The following is a 22,517-nucleotide window of genomic DNA, read 5'->3' as shown; positions in this document are numbered from 1 at the left end:
TATTCCCTCAGGGAGCGGTAGAGGTGGAGTGTAATATCCATCACTAAATGTCCATAGAAAGTGCTTGTGCGTTAAGACAGAAAAAATGCTATATGGACACTAGCCCTACTGTTTCAAAATCAAAGAACACATGTATTAATCAGAGCATTTACATTAACAATTTTGAATTAGTCAAGATTCATAAACTGTTTCTACGCCTCACCCTTGATTCTGACAGCAGAGGGCAGTGTAGAAACAGCTTTGTGGTTTAGCCTCTCTCAGATAATGCAAACAAGTTTGCTCAAATATTGATGAGGGACGTGATGCTACTATCAAGGCAAACTTATGGAGAAAAAGTATAATAGCTGTGACCGTGATTCATGCACATGCACTGCGCAAGGTCTCACACACCCCCTATTGACAGCCTTGTTTCACTGCAGCAACGTGAGAGCCACTGGAGGTCAGAAAAAACAGAAGAAAAGTTGCTTGTTGAGATTAGGCAACATTTTCCATAGTACAGATATACTGTAGGCTCACAGAGCATTTTCAGGAGGAGTAAGGGCTTTATGCTGCTGAGCTGAGCTGAGCTGAGCTGAATGCACTTGGCTGTGGCAGCCTGGAGGAACTAATGTGAGCTGGCTCTTGACCATATACCGTATGGCTGTCAGATTTGGCTTCTTTGATGCCGACTTTGAGAAAATTGCGCTTAAGATTTGTTCCAGTTAGTAGGTTGGTCCAGTCCAGTGTCCAGAATGTTGGCCAATGTTGGGATCAGCCAGTGGCTCCAAATCTTTCTTTGTTTTGAAGCTGAAAAAAAAAAATAATGTTCTCAATGCATGAAATGATTGCATTTGTGTGAAGTGGTATCTACCTAGCTTTATTTTGCCTCTTAAATGTTTCTCATTAGTTTCTGTCTCTGGATTTTTTGTTTTTTGTTTCTTCAGTTCTACTTTTTCTTTTCTTTTTTTACATTTAATTAAGTGAAAAATTAATCGCAGTAACCATAAAAGCCATTGACACCCATTCATGTCATTTGCATGCCTTTTATGCAACTTGCATGGTAGATATACACCGTGCGCAGTCGTACGCACTAACGAACTCCTCATTGAAATGAACGCCCCCCTACAGGCAGGACTCCGCCTCGGCATGTATCCATCTGTGCTACAGTAGAACTGCTCTCCGTACAGTTTGCTCTCAGGTCAGCGTCTGCTTGAGCTGTGGGGACTCCTTGTCGGAGGAGCTGACAGAATGGACGGACAGTAACCGCGCTCTTCTCTCTCTGGATTACTTATCTCATTTTTTAGGTTCTGTGTTCACTGTGTTCCATCAGTCCACTCGCTTGGCACCCCCCGTCCCCCCTCCCCCCGGAGACACCTGTCGCGTTTCAGGTAGGCAGCATTCATCGATCGCACAAATGACTCTTAATTGGACGCAATCTGCAAAACAAAAGCTCATTCAGGTGGTGTTTGGAGATGTGTGCTGCAGTGTGAATGGACTAAACTGGTCCAATGTGTGTCTTTATCGAGATATTTGTGTGGGCTGTGTTTAATTGTAACAGATGTAAGGTGCTTAGTGCCGCTCTACCATGTAATTACGCGCACTGAGAGCGTTTCCCGTCTTGTTCTCAGGCTTCAGCGATGAGAGGACGATGGAGCTCACATGTCACGTCTGTGTTGGTCTGTTTGATCGTTCTGTGGCAGACAGGGTAAGTTTGATATCAGTGATGTGTGTTTTTTTTTTTTTAAATATTTTTACAGAGAAAATCACCCTGACGGCAGGCTGACCGCGCGCGCACGCAGCGTACACGGCGCTGTTTCTTTAAACCTAAATGTTCTTTAACGATTTATTGAATGTTTGCGAAGCAGCAGTAGTCCATCATACACGACCAATGCCGTTAATGAAGCGCATTTGTAACAAGAGTCATCATGACACGTCCATTATTTGACGGTTTCTCTGTGCGCTCAGTTCACCCAAATGTAGCGAGCGCAACGCCAGACCTCTTTGAGAAATGGAACATTTGAATGGATATTTGCATGTGAGAAAAATATCACACGTAGTTCCATATTGTCTTCAGTGCATTAAGAGTTGTAATGACGTTCTGCTAAGTTCGGCTTTTTCATAATCGACCAAACAACTCAAGTCAAGGAATAGCCACTCAATGTTCCACCACCCATCACGGTGCACTTTGTCGGAAAATATAGTGGGAGTGACAAGCAAACCTTTTCTGTAAATTCAAATCTTAATCCACATTAATCTTGGCGTCAAATTGCAGCCACTTTATTCTGCACTGTGACGTCACGTGGCGCCTCAAACTAGATATGTTTATATCACATCCAGACTTATCAGACATAAAACATGCCTAACGTGTTGTGGAGATTCATTACAGTTGGCAGATTGTTATTCAGAAAAGAAGGATGGAGAGTCACACTGAGACTTGTGTGTTTTAAAAGAGCCATTTTGTCACATTGTCTCCTCTCTAATGATTCTCTGCTATAGTGAATCCATAACAAGCTGCTTTGTAAAAAATGTTTTATGATTTTATGGTAAAAGACTGTAAAATATGCCAAAACCTATATTTGTACATTTTAAAGTGAATTTATACAGAATAAAGTATTTTATATTAGAGATTAATTGTACAGTATACAGTGAAATATTTAATTCAACATTTCACAGTCTTTTACTGTCATTGTTTAACCTTTAATGCAGTACAGTACAAACAGTACTAATATCCTTTTACTGTAATATTAGGAAAGGTTTTGCTGTATTGAATGACAGTTAAATTCTGGCAACCACAGCTGACAGTTTGTTTTTTTTACACTATAAAGCAAATTTTAAAAAATGTGTATGAAATTGTGCATTAAACAGGGTAACCATAAGAAAAATAATTAATATTTTAGATTATACTTTTTTTAACTAAGAGACATATTTGAATATTACAAGGTAATTTTTTTTTTACAAGGTTTCTACAGCTGAACTGAACACCAGGAGTGTCCATCAGATGACAGGAGAGTTACAAATGATGATTGATTTTTATGCCTTGTCAGTTTAACTGTCATCAGTAACAGTAAAGCACATGATCACTACAATCTTTGTTTTTGAAATTATGCAAAGACTGAATCCACTATGATATCTTGAGCTACGGGTCATTTCACAACACTAAGTTAAAATAAAATCAGCTTTCATCTGAAACTAAAAACTCAAAAACACAGGCAAACACCTCTTTACACACTAAAGTTGCACATCTCTCTGTGATAAATGATTCGATACGCATCTAGATACACAGGCCACGATACGACTCAACAATGATATACTTTTATTACAGAGCGATTCAAATCGATACAGTGTAAGAATGATACGATATGATTAGATTCTGTGGTTAATATTTATTGTAGATATTTTTATAAAATAAAGAAGCCAATTCTATGAAAGTGATCTTACAGTACAGTACAGTATTTTCTTTTCAAATATGTAAAAGACCACATATCCCCAAGCATTGTTGCTTTATGGCACTGGCAAAAATAAAATTTAAAAAAACAACAACAAAATCACATGTCAAAAAAAGTCTGCCTGAATCAACATCATTTGTTGGAGAGAATCCGGTGGATTTTCAAAATAAAATACCCTGTGCAAACTGCCGGTCGTAAAAACAGACAAAAGTGAAAGTAATGAACAACGTAGCATATTAACACATGTAGAAGCATGTTTAGAAGAATATACACTGGGAAAATAAATAACAAGAAGGTCTCAGCTGCCGCTGACTTCACCAGAAAAAAACAATGGTTGATGCGCGTTTATGACACGTGTGCAGCTCTCAAGGATGATCACACGTATATACCCTGTGGTAGAAAAGTTGTCATGCAGTTAAACATACTTGCAGAGTAAGTTCTCTTTAAAGTCCTCTCAAACATCACATTGTTGCTCAGAAAGTCTGTAACTTGTAATTATACATGCAGTAATACATGCAGTATACATCTTAAAATCCCAGATTATTACCCCTTCACATCATCACACTGTACATTTGAGATAACACTGTATGTTACAGACTATGATCAAGTGTTACCTGAACATTTTAGGCACACATTAGGGATTATCATGGCTTCATCTGTGTCCCCTAATACATAAAAAAATGATAAAAATTATTCACAGCTTAATGGTTTAACTTTATTGATGCTATTAATTATATTAATTATCATTATATCTTCCTACCTCATGGGTGAAATCACTTGCCACACATAAAGTGGTTTTGCAATAATTTAGAATAAACTTTCCATGAAGTTTATAAGAGATAGATTTTTAAATAAGAGTTGTCAAAACTGTATCACGTACCAAAAATACTGGATGCTACATTTGATTTTGAATGCAACTCATTGAATCAGCAGAGATGAAAGAGTCCACTTCGATCTGTAATAGGTCTAGTGGGAAAACTATATCTGGACTTCATCTAGTCAGTGGAGTCTGAACTATGAAACGTTACTGGAAATTGAGTTTGGTGATAGACATTTAACTGAACATCAGGGACACAACATTACTCTGAACAAAACCTGAACAAAATCATAAAGACATCCATTAATATTGTGGCTGATTGTGGACAGTAGTGTGAAAAGTTTGATTTAACCACTAGGGGGACTTTTTTTTTTTTGTCAGCGCGCAACCAGACAGGGACACTGGACGCCGGCGACGTTTTTCAATTCATTTCAGTGGGGGTCATGCGTTTCTGCGTCAGCAGCCTGCAATGCAGGGGAATAGAATAATGAAGACGTTTAATTAGATTTGTGTCCGATTATTAGAGAGAGATAGAGAGAGACAGAGAGAGAGAGAGAGAGAGAGTGCTTTGGTAGAGACACATAGAGTTACAGCAACAGAGAGTGAGTGCCGGCCTCAATAAAACTGTTAATGAGAGAAAAAAAGTGATTTCCTGATTGTTTCACAGCAGTTACATTCAGCAGGTATAGACACACCCACAGCAACACACCTCAGCTCAGCGCTCCCCCACCACCGGTTGCCAGTTTCCCTGTTCCCTGTCTGAATGCGTGCTTAGGGTTTAGGGTTGGTTTAGAGTTGTGTTTACTAATTAAAGATGGGCAATGGGTGTTTTGTTTAGATAATGCAAGGGTAGTTCTAGGTTTGTAGGTGATGGGAACACATGATTCTTACCGCACAACCAAACACTGAAAGTGTAATTGTTATTTTCATGGAAAATGTGTCAGGAACATCATATCATCTACGAAGTGACAGAGAGTTTGGAGTTTGGTCAGTCACTACATGGACATTTGTAAAAATAATTAAACTAATGGTGAACAAAAGTTGAGTGCACTGCTATTTGTGAAGTTGTAGTTCGAGCACATACTTCCTCTGAAAACCATACGTTCTAATTTTTACCTTTCCATCTGTGCATAGTTCAGACAAACACAATGTGTTAATTATTTAGGTTTCTGGATCTTTGTAGGTGTAGGTCTTTGAAGATAGAATAGAGTTCTTATGCTACGCTAGGCTAAACAGGCCCTGACTAAAGCCCCTCAGAGAGGATGTGAAGTGTTTTTGTAAAAATGTTGAACTAAAGAACTGTTGAAAAAGTTGTCTTTTGTCGATTAATCTCTACATATGTTTATCAGCTTTCAGTTTGACCAGTTTGTTACATTTAAAATCACATCACTTACAGACTATTTTAAGAACTCATTGTCTTTACAGTTCTTACATATTCAGTGAAAAGATATTACACAAAATCAAAATGGGATCACATAAATGTGTCGCCTATGGTAAAATTTTTTAATGATTAGTTGATTAAATGTTATTCAGCCTTGTGCAGTGTCATTTGAATTTCAAAGTATTTTGCATATATTCAAAATGAAAAAAATGAGCATCACCATTTCACAAAGCAGAAATAATGACCCACAGCATTTCCCCCACCAGATTTAGTATGAAATAATCTGGGATAAAATGGATTTAATATTGTAGGTGGGGATTACCAAAAGGTCTCATCACCCACAGTTCTTAGTAGTAGGCTAATCAAGTCTATTTTTGTAGCTAGAGTGGAGTTCTCATTTTTCTTTCTCTGTGTCCATAATCATATCATATATTTAGGTCAAAAGCAGATTCCAATTCAACACGTACCTTCAAAGACATCACAACCTTCACCAAGATCCTGGACAGTCTGCTGGATGGATATGACAACAGACTGAGACCTGGTCTAGGAGGTAAGACAAGGGAGACTACACATACACTTAAACAGTAAAGGAGTTTTCAGGTGATTCACTATTGAACATTCATAACTTTTGGTGACTCACAAGAGATGGAAAATTCTTGAAAGTATCTTGACTTTTATTCCCTTGAGTCAAACGCGGTTGCTTGATTTCCCATAATACAAAGCAGTCAAAAATTTCATTAGATTCTTTCTGCCTGGTGAATACCCACATCTTTCAAACTCCACACCGCAGTTTGGAAGTCTTATTTAAATCTGCGGTCTCCTAACCCACGTTGATACAACCCAAAGGAGCATATAGGGCAGGGGTCGGCAATTCGATCGCGGGCCATGACCATGCCATGACCATTTCCTACGGGGAAAGCATGGTATATTAAATCTAAACGTTATTTAACTTTAAAAATGCATTTAATTTAATTTAAAACATTAATTTGCTTCTATGTGCTGTTATTACGCCCACTGCTGCATCTCCTGGCGTCTGTCATGAAACAGGCAACCTGCCCTAGCAACCTGCCGTAACTAATGTATACAGCAGCGCAGATCTGCCACTGATGTGCATTCACATTTTTTAGGCTATTTGATATTTGAGCCGACCTTGTTTGGTTTTGTTTTTTTTTTCATTTAATGAAACACATTTGCTCACGTTGTCCGTTACAAGAGGGACACAGGACACTTTGATTTTCCACAGGTTACAGCGCACGCACGCACGTGCCAATTAGTGTTCCAACCTGTGCGTCAAGTAAAGAGGCTGCGAGGATGTTCTGGCTGCTGTCACGTTACTTATCAGCTACTTTTTAATAAATGTTGTGAAATCTGTGGAATTGTTGTATTTTTGACAGGAAACATGAGGTCTAAAAGATATATTTAAAAATATATATATATTTTAAAATAAATCAACATCATCTAGCGGGCCAGATATAATTGATGGCGGGCCATAATATTTTATATTTCTGCCATATTCTGTAAACAGAGCCCCCTAAATATGACACACTGGACCTTTAAGGCATGAATGTTGACTGATCATCTCCGCGGAAAAATGAGCTGGAGGGGAACAAAAGTTTGAAACATTTTCAGAGACAAGGTTTGGATCTTTGGATCTTTGGTCATATCCTATTTCAAATCTCAACCCAGTTGAACATCAGTGGAAGATTTGGGAGTGATGTGTGCTTTCCACCACAACATCAAATGAGTCCCACATATCAATAATGAGGGACACTGGAAGCTACACTGGAGGCTTGTGGTGAAACAGCTTTGATGTGTTTTTGTGGCCCATTTTGTACCATGTTGTCATTTTCACCAGAACTGTCTTGATAACAGAAAGAGATAAGAGTTAAGGTAAAATTAAAAATGAAAAAAAAAAACAATACTGGTAGAAATGTGTCAGCTGAACCATCAGTACAGCAAATAAAAGCTGTTATTCAAATTATTACCAACAATATTACCATATAATGACTCATATGGTAAATTTAGAATAATGTGTATTTACATACTCACCACTCTGTTGCTCTCATTTCTTACTAAATTAATCCATTAATATTCATGTCCATGAATTATTTCTGACTTTTCTTTTCTATCACTGTTAGATTACCATCAATGAAACACCTGCTGCAAATGTTTTTCAAATTAAAAGTCTTTAAAATGCTAATTAAATTGAAAGGGATTGAACATTATGTGATTGAACATTATGCACGTTGAAGAGATGGATGATTTATTTTTTAATTGTATTGACAGTAACTTAACAGTGGTCCAATAATGGAAAGTCATAAAAGAAGAGCTAATAGACAGTATCAGTCTCTTTCAGTTTGCATGACATGCCTAATCCTAATCCCTAACCTTTTCTCTGAAATCCAAAGTAAACCTTAGATTTCACAAGTTATATGATCTTGTTCTGATGTGATATATTCGTCAAGCCAGTGCTGCTGGAAAAGAACAGCAGTGCAGTCACATTAATTATGGTAAACACGAATGATATGCAGCTGGCTCGAGGCAGAAGTCAATTAAGTGGCTGCTTGGGGCTATTTGGTCACCAGGAGGCCCCTAAACAAGCATTTGTTCTCTGCAATGTGGTGGCTGTTACACTTTGAGTTTTTCAGCCTGAGTCTTGGGACTCTGAGAGAGGTCTTTTAATATTATGTAAAAGTGAGCCTCACAGGACATTAAATGCATACTGAATGTTGTACACAATGCTTTAAACGAAAAAACAACAACAACTGAAGTGTGAATAAATAAAAAGGGTCATGACGGAGACCTGTTCTAATGTTTTAGGGATTAAATTCTTGACATGGCCCTGATACCACATCATAAATTCATCAAAAGAAATATGCACAGGACTGTAGACTGCTGTAGTTTTGTAGTAGGGACATTCTGCTATGTATACAAAAAATTTAATTTTATGCCCTGTCACGAGTGAGTCACTTTAGAACAATTTAAATATTTGAAGACTCATTACCAAAACATATTGGATGTATCATAAAAATAGAAAGTATTTCAATAAAACATCTCCTTCAGAAGAAGAAACAACGATTTTCAATATCGTGCCGTCATTTTGTAAAAGAAGATGTTTCCTCAAATGAATGTTCTGACATTTTGGCATTTCGACAAGGACCTCTGTGAATTATGAGCTGCATGATGTTCTTTTCGAGTCTCAAAGCTTTCCGGGAGAAGGTCAGGGTGGATGGATTGACAAAACACAAGACATTGAAGAGTATCACCACTGCTCATTAACAATTTCCTGCCGATGGTGTTGGTTTCTTTTACCATCATTCCATTTACCACCATTTCATTTAGTTTACCCTGATCATTGCTGGTTTTACTGCGATGACAGTGGGTTATGGTTAGGGTTAACATAATGTGGTTAAACTAGTACTAGTAGCTATTTTGACAACATATGTTCACTCATTTTGCGCTCTTTAACCAAACCATGACTATAGAGGTGCCATATCAGAACAATTGTATGAATTATTGTGATTTTTGATTATTAACACACGTTTTGGCACGTTTGCTGTTTTCGTTAATTCCCACAACTCAACCCACACAAAAGTGATTTTTGTCTCCAGTTGGCTGTGTGCTCACTACCAAAGAGCAGACCAACAATGTTGTAGACCAGGTAAACATAGCAGAGCCTTTTCCAGCTAAAGAGTCAGACATTTTCTTCAATATTGAGCTAAAGGAGAGCAAACACTGGACTCTAAATTAACAGTAATGTTAACTGTGTGTATATAAGCCCCTGGTAACAACTTTGTCATATCAATATGATAATGTCAGTATTGCATTGTCACACCACGGTGAAGTCAAGCTGGGTTTTTTTGTTCTATCTCCATGTCTTGTCATTTCCTGTTTTATTTTGAAAGGTAACTCTCCTCTCGTTTCAGGTCACTTGCCCTTCCTCATGTGTCACCGGTCTGATTGTCTTCCCTGATTCCTGATTGTGTTCACCTGTTCCCCATTACCTCCATGTGTTCATATAGTCTGCGTCTCCCTTTGTCTTGTTACCAGTGTGTTTCGTTTCGTGCGTCCACTACAGCCCTTTTCCAACGTCCACAGCCATAGTAATTGTCTTCAAGCTTGTTTTCGCCTTAGCGTTGTTCCTCTAAAGAGTGATGTTGCTCTGTATTTTTTTTATAGTTCAACTTAGAGATTTTTAGTTCTAGATTTTCAGTTCAGCCCTTTTGTTTTTCCTCCTCAGGAGTGATTTTTGTTTCTCATCCTCAGATTAGTGTGCCTCCAGTTTCAGGAGTGATTTTTAGTTTAGCATTTTCTTTTTTAGATTAGGTTATCCTTTGTTTGAGTCAGAGTTTTCTTAGTCATAGATAGTTTGAGTTGTACTTCCTCCGACTGGAGCGATTATTATTTTGATACCTTTCATAGCGGTTTATTTGCTCTCCTTAAAGCCGTAGTTTTCATAGCTTTGGTCATAGCATTAGGAAGTTTCATAGACCTTTTTGTTTTATTACTTTGTAAGAGGTAAACCTTGCTGCCACTTAATGAAGCCTGCTGTTTTTCACACCATCTCTGCGCCTGAGTCCTGTGTCCTAGTCTGGTTCCTGACATGCATGTTTCCACTGACCCTAAGTGGCAAATCATTTTTTGTAAGTTTAAAATATAAGATGAAATTAAACCAGTGAGCTGAATAGTAAAATGGACAAATAGGCAGTTCTAACTATATATATATATATATTATATATATATATATATATATATATATTTTTTTTTCTCCACACTTGCACGTTTTCCAGGAGCTTTCTGTTTCATCTCATGGTCTTCATCAGGAAATTAAGTTTTCTAGTTAGAACTCCCATGACATGAGAAGTCAGTGATGACCTCTGACCTCTTCCCAGTGAATGCTGAGACATTTTACAGTGCTGAATGATTTGTAGTACGTGCTGACAACTCATGGCTTGAATATTTTTGTTAGCTGTCCAGCCATGTAAGAGTCCCGCTGGAGTGGTGGTCACTATTAAGTTGACAATGTCTGTTGTCCTACTATCCACTCATTGGCCCACAGTGTCCAAATTTACCTGCTGCACCCTCTCCATTCTCTGCCTTATGAGTTCAAATTAGGATTATTATTCTTTGTGTGGGTTTGTCACACAATGTTGTCTTTACCCTCTTGTCCGCCTTCACAGAAACTCAGTGTAGGTGTCTCCAAACAGCAGCTTAGCATTTCCTTTGTCAAACATTCCTGATATACATTTGCACAACGAGCCAATACATTTACTGAGCACACTACATTTATGGTTATTTATGGCTGATGGTGTCTGGCCCATGCCTTGGTCAAGCTGGACTTGGCTTGTCTCTTTCAGTTGGACTTATATCAAAGCTCGGTGCCTTGGCAACAAGCAAAATAACAACAGCAATAATCCAAAAACTATGGATATAAGGGAACTGTTGGCTGCACAATAGAGGTCACCAGAGAAATTTTCATTTTACACATAGTGCATGCAAGACAGTAGTAGCCTTGTTGTTCCCACTGCTTCTGTTTCACTGCTAATGAGATGTGGTGAATCGTGTTCTTTTTTGTATTAATGCTCATCACAAATGATTCACTGAGCTCAAGTTCATTTTAAACCATCCAATAGGAATGCATGTTACACATGTGTTTACTCTGCTCTCCACATGTAACATTTGGAATTTGATGAAGTTGGAGAGATTTTATATCCAGCAGCAGTATGCACAAATAAGACTTGTAATAATATACACTGAACAAAGCAATAAAGTGCAGCTGCTGTGCTTCCTTTAATTGGTTTATGTGTGCCTGAGTGTACTGTCTCATGGAAACAACTGAACCTAAATAAAACAGACTATTAACAGTAATGGGGGTTCTATGTTGCTTGTAGCTGATGTGTTTGATGAAATGATCTAGAATTATTAGGCTGAGTGAAAAAAAACACAGTAAGAGAGTTATCTAGAATGTAATTTCAGTTATCTGACAGATGTTTGAGGCTCATATCAATTTTGATAATTGTGAGTTTTAAAATAATTTGGGTGATTTTCATTTTTTTTTAAACATTTTTGAAAAAATCTGTTTTTTAGAGAATTGTGATCAAAAGCTGAAATTGGTATATACTGTGATAAGGTAAATTCAGACAATAATACCAGATCAGCATATGTATTGATTGAGTTCTGACAATCAGGAGCTTTCCGCCTTTTTGCACCACACAGTTTCAAGATACACTTTTCCCACCAGCAGTCAGAAGATCCAGTCTGTTCTTGTTAGAAAAATGGACATCTAATAATGCATCTAATAATAATCACAATAATACTACTAAAAATCAGTTCTGACCAGTGAACTGAGAGATTAGTTTCAACGCTCAGCTCTTTCTGATACAGTCTGATGCTTCTAACCCATTAAAACTCACTGTGTGTATCACCAAATACCTGAACTCTTCCACTTTGACCCAGTAACAAGATCTGTCTTCCACATTAAGCTGTTAGGCCATGACAATACCAGGACATGCTGTTGTCTAGGGGTTGCATTAAGCTACTTGCATAAAATAGCATCCACACTTGCTCCCAATAAAGAAGTAGCACTTCACTGTGTTTTTGAGTTAGTGTTGACAGCCAGGGGGAAAGAAAAATTATACAGTGTATGGTGTTAATGGATTCTAATCATTTGTTTTCCAATGTAGGCACTGGTTGCCATTAACACCTACCTGTCCTGGTGACACTGGCAGCTGTAGAGAGGCAGGGGTGAAAAAATAAATAAATAAATAAATAAACAAAAAGGACACCAGCTATGCAGTGTGTCACCAAGGTTCAGAATGTCGTGATGCATTAATAGTGAAAGAGCTTAGTCAGGGTTAGCACCCTAGAGGACACTTCATCACGGTTTGTCGACTGGAAGGGCACAGAAGAGGACAAGGCTGTGTATCCAAATAAAGTTTGTCTTGTAAATCCCAGGATACAGAGTACAGAGTGGAGTTTTGCCAAGTTCAGAACAGACTCCGTGGATACCAAGGATTATTCATCTTGATGATCCAGATAACTGTTAGAAAGAAGTGAAATCATTTTACAGACAGACAGAAACAGGGAGTTCACTGAGTGGCTTTAAGTGTCCAGATGAATCTTCCTCTGTATTTTCAGATTTGTCATGTAACAGTAAATTACAGTGGTAGTATGTGGTCCAACATTAATAAAGGGCAGAGATGAATGGTAGACAGGATTGATGCTACGCAATAGTCTGATGCATGCCTGTTTTTACTATAACCTAGAACAAAGTGTTTCTCTTGCTGTAAAGGGAACGCCTGTCTTCTTACTTGGTTCTATAAATGATCCAATTACGTCTCTGAGATCTCATGGGTTGGGCTAGCATGGATAGTGCATCCTGTAGCCTACATAAAACAAAATGATGGCTTATAGCTGGATATTGTTTGGAAGTTATGTGTGACTACAAAATGACTGCTGTGCCTGCCAAAACTACCACACAACTTTGAAAACCTTCATGACTTAACAACATTTTCAGGAATGTGTTGTGGAAGAATTCGACTCCACTCATTAACAGATTTCATTAACTTTTATATGGGAGCAGCTCGGTCACGACACCTACTGGTAAATTTCATTACCACCAGTCTGGTCCGGTCTTTGGCTTAGTATCAAACCAGTCTGAAAGTCTTAACATTGACCCAAGCCCAGAAGTAATTCCACTCAGCGTGACATCTCTCTAATCAGTCATCCATCATGTGCTTCTTTCTGACCATCAAGACCAAATGGGTCTGTCTATGTTGGTGGAAAAGCATGTGCGTGTGTTGCTATCAACAGTCATAAAAGTTGTCACTAGATTAAAATTTTGTACATTGCGAGTGTGTGTTTGATAAATGTGGTGATATTCACATGACAAATAGGTTGTATTCAGTCCACATCTTTTTTATGGGCGATGTAAAGTAAATGATGCACCTTCAGCACGCAAGGAATTGTGAGAGTGAACGATTACTGCAACACTCCTGCTGTATGCACCTGCATAAGGAAGAATCACTCAATGCTTAATTTATGTTTGGTGGCTCAACAATCTCTCCACACAAGATGAACTGTGGCCGCTTGCTCTACCTCAGTGACAGTAAGTAGAAAGTCAGAGACATGATGAAGCAGAGGGATCACACTGTTAACATCACTCACCCTGCAGGTTCTGATAACAAAGAGATAGGTCTCAGGCAGCTAGAGCATTTATTTACTGACAAAGTTTAGTTTAACCTGCACTGCTACAGTTGCAGTTTTACTGCTAACTTTACTCTAGTCACCATCCATCTTACTCTCACTCAGCTACATACTCAAAACACACACACACACACACACACACACACACACACACACACACACAGTGCACAGAAGTTTTCCTTAAATAAGCTATGTTATTCATAAGAGAGGAATGATTTAAGATCTGATTCATTTAAATCATGTCGACCAAGACCAGTAAACTACAGTAAACCAGACCCTACCAAACCCAGATATATATACTGAGTTTATTTGGACTTTGTCCAGGTCTTAGTTTCTCAGAACTGAATGGCCATCTACTGTGATGTGCAGTGACAAAGTCAGACTATAAAAACGTAGTGGTGAACATAGTGGGGCATTTAGCAGCCAGATAGTTTTCCCCAGGATTTGGTGGAAACCAAAAACGAAGCTAAAAAGAGTGATCATTGAACTTGCATTCATCAAACACACAACCCAACTGATAGTAAATCATAATATTGCTCTGTTAGGATGTACAAAAGAATGTTTTCCACATGAGTCTAACAAAAAACTGTGAAAAGCGTGTCCTTTCACTTTCAGCTTGTAAACTCCCTCTAGGTATCAACTAATATCTTATTCGTCAAATTTATTCTTTGTCTTCACAGACCGCGTAACGGAAGTGAAGACTGACATCTACGTGACCAGTTTTGGTCCAGTGTCTGACACAGATATGGTAAGTCTCAAATTTCATCCAATTCTTGATCATCCTCTCCAGACCTAAGACAACACATAAAACTGCTCAGTGAAAGTGAATTTGAAGTTTCAAATGCATAACACTTGGTTTTGAAAAGGCTTTTGCTTTGGGTGTCAACGAGGAACTTTGCAAACTGCAAAATATTAGGAAATGTCTAATATTCTAATAAAGAGAAATTCCAACTTCCTGGGTAGAACTGTAAATTGTACTAAAGATACCAAGACTTTGATTTCATGTTGTATGCAGAAGCCAGAAGATAACAATTATAAAACTTTTCAAGTACTCACAACTGAGTTGCATTGAATAGAATTGGTCACCCAAGAAAGAGTTACATAAAGTAATTCATCCAATCAGCGTAGCCTTCCAATTGGCTGCATCACTCTATTGGCTTGTTCACCTATCACAGATCTGCTAGTCAATGAGATGCAGTTTGGGAAAAGAAGAAAAAGGACAGTAAATACCACAATCTCTACAATTTTTGTGAAAAGCAGACACCTTAGATCAGAGTCTCGATATAAATTAATCAGATTTCCCACCACTGATTCCTACCAGTAAAGATGAAATGTGGTCATGTTTTAGGAAAGATTCATATAACTAGCAAATCAGTCACTGTGACTGATTAATGAGTCCTGATTTATGGTACTAATCTTTTATCACTGTCAGTATAATTACTTAATGAGGAGAATTTGGAGGTTTTATAAACAGCTTATTAGTCTGATGTGGAAGACGTAATAAATGTTCATGGTTCTCAGATGATGATTCCTCTTCCCTTTCAAAAGCTTTCCTTTACCAATATTTTTGTCAGTAACTAGGCACTGTGTGAAATCCACCGTCTGAATTATTATTAATATTGGATATATGTGGATATGTTTGCCAGAGGTAGGTTTGTTTCAAAAGATGTATGCTAGCGCAAAAGCTTTGATTATAGTGATATCAGAGCAATAAAAATACATAAAATGCCCATAGCTATCATATAATGAAAATGCGACATTATAATCCCTGTGTAAATGTCCTGTTTAATTCGAACCAACCGCAGAAATCAAGGCCAAACACATGATTTTTGTACAGGACTCCTGAAGAAATCCACCTCTAATCTGACATGGTCCTTTATAAAATCTCAGGGTTGACTTGCTGGGTTAGCTCAGATGTAATTACACACATCCAGCAGATAAAATCTTCCAGACAGAGACCTGTCAGCCCTGCTTGTCCTGTTGCTATTGGAAACCCAGCCACTCCAACCAGGAGAGTGATGACATGGCAAGGGTCAGACAGTGTTATTAAAATTTAGATCTGATCATCCATCCTGCCATGCAGCTCTGATATGGAGACATCTTATGTATTACATATTAAACATATTAATGATCATTATCATGTATTGGCTGTCCATTGTAAACCCTATTCTGAGATGTTCTAATGCAGCATTTTGATGGGATTGCACATATATTTTAGTCCTGCATGGATGCACATGGGAACATATTTTCACTAGTGGGTGCTGCTCTGGATGCATGTACTCATGTGACGGCTTACACATGCCCATATTATAAACAAATGACAGATGTTATGTAGGGAGTATTCTATAGTTGGATGGAAATATTATCATAGCATTGTAGCTTACTGTAGCTCTATGAAATCTCCGACTGCACCACACACAAAGCATGCAGCAGTACAGTTCTAACAAATACTTTACTTTAAACTCCATTGCCATGCTTTATAGGAAACTATACTCATTGCATGATGAGCTACCTCAGTAGTCAGTGGACATTTGAAGCCTGAGTAACAGCTTTGGCTTGTCTTAGTGCTGAAGATGTCCCCACTACAAAAGAGTTGTTGGCTCTCTGACTACCAAACCTGTGAGCTCAGTGAGGATGATTTGATACAGTTCAAAATTCTGATCTATGGATGTACATGAAATATGAAAACCAGCAAGTCAGCAGTCAGCATTATTCTTTAATCCAATCCATTGGTTGAATAGTGGGATATGAATCATTACACACAGAACAGAAATTAAGAACGCTGCAGCTCATACTGCTGCTTCCACTTCCAGCACTAAAGCCTGTGCGTTGAATTATTACAGCAATGATGTTAAAATTATAACTACTCAACCCTGACACTGACATCTAAAATCACGTTGTTTGTAAACTTTTCTAAATATTAATAATACCAATATATTTTTATATTTCATGCTTCTTACATATAGGCTACTGCAACTGTCATCTGTCAAACCCAAACAAGTCAGACCAGTGAGCACAAATCACAGCTGCTAGCTTGCGGTCATTGCAGATGTGGCATCTCCAGCATTTCTGTGGGAGGAAAAACATTACTGACTCGCCCGTATCCAGCATACTGCGAATAAAAAATGTAACACTTTTATACCTTGGGTCCCTGGTGACCCAGTGAACTAAAAGGAAAAAAGGTGCTGCACATAGTTCAAACAGAAATAGGTCAGACACTAACTGCTTCTAGTGTTTGACCTTCAGTTACAAATATAGTTTAAATGGGAAAGCAGGAGTTGGTTTTACTCAAAATGAAGTTATCTTTGTTGTTATTCATTAATTATTGAGTAAAGCACTTTTTTACAGAACAAGGTCACAAAGTGCTTCAGAACAGCAATATAAATCAAATCAAATAAAAACGATAAACATATAGCAATAACAGAACAAGAAGAATATATTATTAATTATATATTTTTAAAGGCTACAACAGATACCGCAGAACATTCACAGGGTCTTCTAGAGGAAGAGCATTCCATGTTGGAGCGACCACTTCAAAGGCGCAATCAACTTTAGTTTTCAGTCGTGTAAGTGACCTATTTGTGATGTAAGGGTGGTGCATTTTGGAGGTGTATTCTGGTGTCTAACCATGCAGGGCTCTTTGTGTGAAAAGAGGAACTTTAAAGTGAATTCTGAACTGATGGGAAGCCTGTGTAAAGCAGAGGGGATGGATGTGAGTTGTTTTTCTTGAGCTGGTTAATGGTCTTCTTCTACAGTTCTGGACCAGTCGTAGACTGGGCAGGTAAAAGGGGAGTTATAGTAATCTAGTTCATTATCATTTGTAGTTTAGGTTGTCTTATAACAGTCCTAAATTTGGCTGAATGTTTTTCAGGTGAAAGAATCAAGAATGGATGAGTGATTTTACATGTTCAAGGCAAGGCAAGGTGAAATTAACACCAAGATGATTACATGGATCTTTTTTTAATACCTTTGACTTCAGAATGCTGAGGAGTTATTAGAAATGTTTGGATCATAAATACAGTGCTATAAATGTAAAGTTCATGGACTAAGAAGATGTGTCCATGGAAAAATGTATTTCTTAGTAGATATTTAGTCACTACAAGATTGTGCTAACAAAGCACTTTATTCTTCATATGTGTGGGGTTTATTCAGTTTGGGAAAGTCCACAAATGTTGGTTGTCTAGGATTAAAATGACTCTGTTGCTAGGTCATTACTAAGGTTCGGACTACTTGCTGGAGTAGTAACAGGTCCATTACCTATAAAAGTAAAGTCCTGCGTATTTCCATGGAAACTGAGACCAACATAGAAACGGTGAGCAAAGACATGTTTATTTTGAGACCAAATTGCCCCAAAATATGAAACATTTTGTTGAAACTTTAAGTTGATTATAGTTGTATAGTCATAATATTACATTGGAGGGTAAGCTCCAATTATTGAATTAAATTATTGGCACAACAGTGATGTGGTCTGAGGTTCAAGCACATGACATTAAAGCTCTCATGTAATATTGCTTAATTCTGTCTCTCCTTCTGTCTCTGTGTAAAAATGTAGGAAACATGAATTTTGTGCTATAGACTTCTACTTTGGATAACACCTTCTTGTTATAACTAAAGCGGGCTCTCTACTTGAATCAGTCAATTGTAATTCAGCCCCTGAATTAGGCCTGGATCACCACTGAAACACCTCACACACAGACAAGTTAACCCTGCTGCGTTTACATTCTTCCGTTTACTTTGTGTTATAGAGTGACAGCGGGGTAGTCCTCCATGTCTGATTACTGAATGAGGCTGTCAACATGTGCAGTGTTCATGGTCACAGGGGTCTCTGTGACCTGAACACATCAGGTTACTGAGTTTTTCTTGAATTTGCTTCATGTTGTTTTAGTGGTATCCTGCTACAAACATGTTAAAACGACGAAATCACACAATAACACACACAAACTACTTGATGGCAGCAGTGGAAGTGTGTTCTGTGAGGTGAAATTGTGTTTTTTGTCAGTGAAATCTGAAGTAGTTTTGAAGACAGCATAGATCAATATAAACGCTTCAGTTTATGTTGGAAAGGACTGTCTGAAAGGTAAAGCTGAGGTGAGGTGAGGCTTAAGTGAAAAATATTATAAATATAGCATACACATGAACAGATATTGATTTTTGTTGTTTTGTTGCTGCCCCTGTACACACCAGTACATTAATTAGCTTCTGTGCTCCTGTGAGTGTGCTGGTTGCCTTCTACTTTACGTAACACACTAACTATGGATCAGTACCTCATACACAGCCACACTTCAAATAACCTGAACTATCTGTTTAATGCAGAACTCTGTCTTAAATTAGACTGTGAGTAGTACAGAAGAGAACAGGACTGTGGCTTTGTTCTTTTATACAGAAATTAAATGGATATGGACAGGGGGAAAGATTCCAGAGATCAGTAATTATGCAAATACAGTGTAGTATAGGTGAGTTTTTATTAACTCTTTCAATATAGAAAATCCAAAGACATCGAGCTGTCTCTAATGGACATGCCTATACAGTCAGAGTTAATGATGTTCTCCAGCTTCCAAATCAGTTTGTTGCTCTCTCCATGAGACTATGGATAGAGGTGGTGAAGAGATTTCAGCTACACTGGAGGGAATGTGGATCACCAGACCATGCTTACGTTTTCTGGACATGCCCTTATGTTAGGTCTTTCTGGAAACAAGTGAGCCACTTGGTCTCAGAGATTCTGGACCTCAGATTTGACTTCTCTTTTACCTCGATGTACCTTGGAAATTTTCCTAAGTGTGGCGAGCGGATTGTGTCCAGTGATGACACAATATTAGAGGGTAGGTATAGAAAAGCTCGACAATGAGGGGCCTAAACCCCAGGAACTCCACCAAGGGAGTCTTAAGGTCACACAGGTTCGAATAGCACACTAAGGCAGACGTGATTTCAGTATAAAAATATATTTTATGTAATTTTTTAAAACTAAGTGACAATCAAAGAATAACAAAAACAGCTGACTGTGCGTGTCCTCCAACAGACTGCACTAAATTGACTTCTACAGGTGATGGTCAGACACAATACAAAGAATACAAACACCCAGTATGCAGGAGATTTCCAAAATAATATCAAAAGGATAACACTATAGATAAACCCCAAATAATAACAACGACAGGAAAATTAAACCTAAGGCAACACTGTTAATTTATAAAGAAAATCACAGCATCCCGGTGTGTACAGTATATGCGAAAGTCTACAATGTGCACCACATCACATCATAGAGTGCCTTTAATAGGAGGAGAGTAAGGAGGAGGGGGGCAAACAGCCAGTCTAAACTATTTTAAATCAAATTAAACCAGTTGTTACTTAATCTAAACAAAATAAAAAAAAGCTAAATAAGAAAACAAGAGGCGCAAAATACCGTAGGGCAATTAACCCAAAACAACATAAACAAAGACACAACCAATTCAAAGACTGAAACGAAATAACGCACAAAAAAAACAAAACAACGCAAAACAAAGCAATCTATAACTAATACAAAGCAACACAAAGCAGCAGTCTACAGTGGAGTCCGAGCAGGCTGATCCGCCAGTGTCTGCAAATACACAAGCGTTAATTACACACGATTCCACAGTGAAGGAACTTTTGGTTAAGAGGATATCTTACCAGGACGCTATAGCAACAGTTATGCGGATAGCACGGAGCGGAACAGCTCAGGTAATGTGCCACAGCTTCAGGTTTATGGCACAGCTATACCAGTACTGGCCCAAAGTGGACCACTTAACGCGTCTCCACAGTGCGGAGCATCTACCACTCCAGCCACTCTGATTATATATGTATTTTTATTTTTCTAACTAGACCTGTTGGGGTCAACATCCTGTGCCTGTACCTTTTTTATGTGCTTATCTTTATCCATCTTTTATTCATGTAATAACTCCAGACCTCATCTTTTCTACAAAGAAAAATAAAAGTATTATTATTATTATTATTAAAATATAGAAAAAGCCAAAGTTATGAGTGAAGATTTAGTGTTAATATAATGTTTTTTTGTTAAAATGCTAAGATGTGGAAATCCAGCTTGCACACTGGTAGAAAACCTTCCTCACTCCAACTCCCGTGCACGCACTTACGCAACGCTTTGTGTCCGTAAAAGCTTTCAGCAGTTTTTCCATCACAATTCCAGCCGCCCGACAACACCCCCACCCCTCCCTCCCTACCACCTGGCCCTCCTCAAATATTTAAGTGGCACAGAAGCGAGGGGCAGAGGGATGGAAGTGGTCTTGATCGAGACAGCACAAAAGAGAGAGACAGCCTCATGTTTAATTCATGCCATGTCTCTATCAAACTTGCAGCAGATAATTTCCCTCGCACCACAGTGTCTATCTTTTCTCTGCGTTTGATAGCTCAACTCTGACACACACACATCTCCCACGCAAGGACACACAAGTGTACACGCACACATGCACACACCTCTTCCCTTTCCCTAATAGATTGCACAACCCCCCGCTGCTCCCTCTGCCTCGTTGTTTGCGAAGGTTTCTCATTGCTGGATTATAATGTCCTGTCTGTGCTTCTCACGTAAATACTGTGGAAGGGAAAACACAGAGAGACTCTTCAGAAACCTAACACAGCTGCTTGTTTTGTGTGTTGAATTCTCCTGTCTGGATTTGCTGATGGAGACATTCTAAAGCCCTCCATTTTTAAATGACATTTTTTAGTCCAGTCCAAAATAAATGTCTTTTCTTGTCTGTCATAAATAGCTTCTCTGTAAATCAGAGAATTTGAAACCACAAGGAAAAATTTGTTTCATATTTTGTGGTTTCATGAATACAGATGAGACCTTTTTCTGATACAGCCAATCGAATCTTGCATCAGGCAGTGACATCAGCCTTTTATCAGAGGTAGAGCAGAGACACTGAAACACACATCAGCCTCCTGCTAAAGTCTCCTTCACATCTATCTTGTTAAACAAACATCCTCCAGGGAAAAGTGCACGGCTAATGTCTTGCAGGTTACATTAGATGCCGGTGTGGTCCTGACGCTTCTGCACTGCTAACAACAACGCGTCCGTCCATGACACTTAGGATACAGAGCAGTTTTGTCTGCTTTGTATCTCCAAGCTGTGTAACCCCAGCACTCTGACTGACAGCAGCTGGCAGACTAACACAGACACTGACACACCCGCTCCAGCCAGTGGAGACAAAAAGGAACATTCCTGATATTTAGATTTTAAGACCTTTTTCCTTCCTTTAAATAATAATAAAAAAAAATAATAATGTTTTAATGTACATGAAAAATATCATCCATACAGCACACAATGCATTTCAGCTCTGTAATGAGGTCAAAACAAATCATGATAATATGCCAATTACAGACGTAATAAACTGGTAATATCTTGGTAAAAACAATAGGTATAGCATTTATATTAGATTTAATATCAAGAATATTATTGTTGTAACACAGATGTGATTGTTGTGTTAGAACTGTGATTCTATTCCACTGTGACATAACCATTAGTGGCTCAGTGTTACATTGATGTTCCATACATATTACACCACATTACTCTTTTATGAAGATATGAAATGTAAAAATGTCTTTAGAAGAGAGATTACAGGTACAAAACTCTTTAGATACCTACTGGAGTATTTGATATCTATGACTGACAGGTGGTTCAAGTCTTATTTTGGAATTTTTAGTTATTGCTGGTTTTTAT

The 22,517-nt window shown here is 38.1% G+C and overlaps 1 protein-coding gene across 1 annotated transcript in view; it reads left to right on the top strand.

The window, feature by feature from the left end:
- The first annotated feature begins 814 nt into the window (after positions 1-814).
- gabra2a (gamma-aminobutyric acid type A receptor subunit alpha2a) overlaps positions 815-22,517 on the top strand; it is a 41,424-nt gene continuing 19,721 nt past the window's right edge. Inside the window, exons 1-4 of the mRNA XM_010750089.3 lie at positions 815-1,367; positions 1,608-1,684; positions 6,061-6,173; positions 14,509-14,576. Of these exons, the coding sequence (XP_010748391.1) occupies positions 1,617-1,684; positions 6,061-6,173; positions 14,509-14,576 (249 nt within the window). The 5' untranslated portion in view covers positions 815-1,367; positions 1,608-1,616. The remainder of the gene's footprint in view (positions 1,368-1,607; positions 1,685-6,060; positions 6,174-14,508; positions 14,577-22,517) is intronic.

The sequence above is a fragment of the Larimichthys crocea genome, chromosome V (assembly GCF_000972845.2).
Source record: "Larimichthys crocea isolate SSNF chromosome V, L_crocea_2.0, whole genome shotgun sequence".
NCBI lineage: Eukaryota > Metazoa > Chordata > Actinopteri > Sciaenidae > Larimichthys > Larimichthys crocea.
This window is presented reverse-complemented; position numbering and strand designations above follow the sequence as displayed.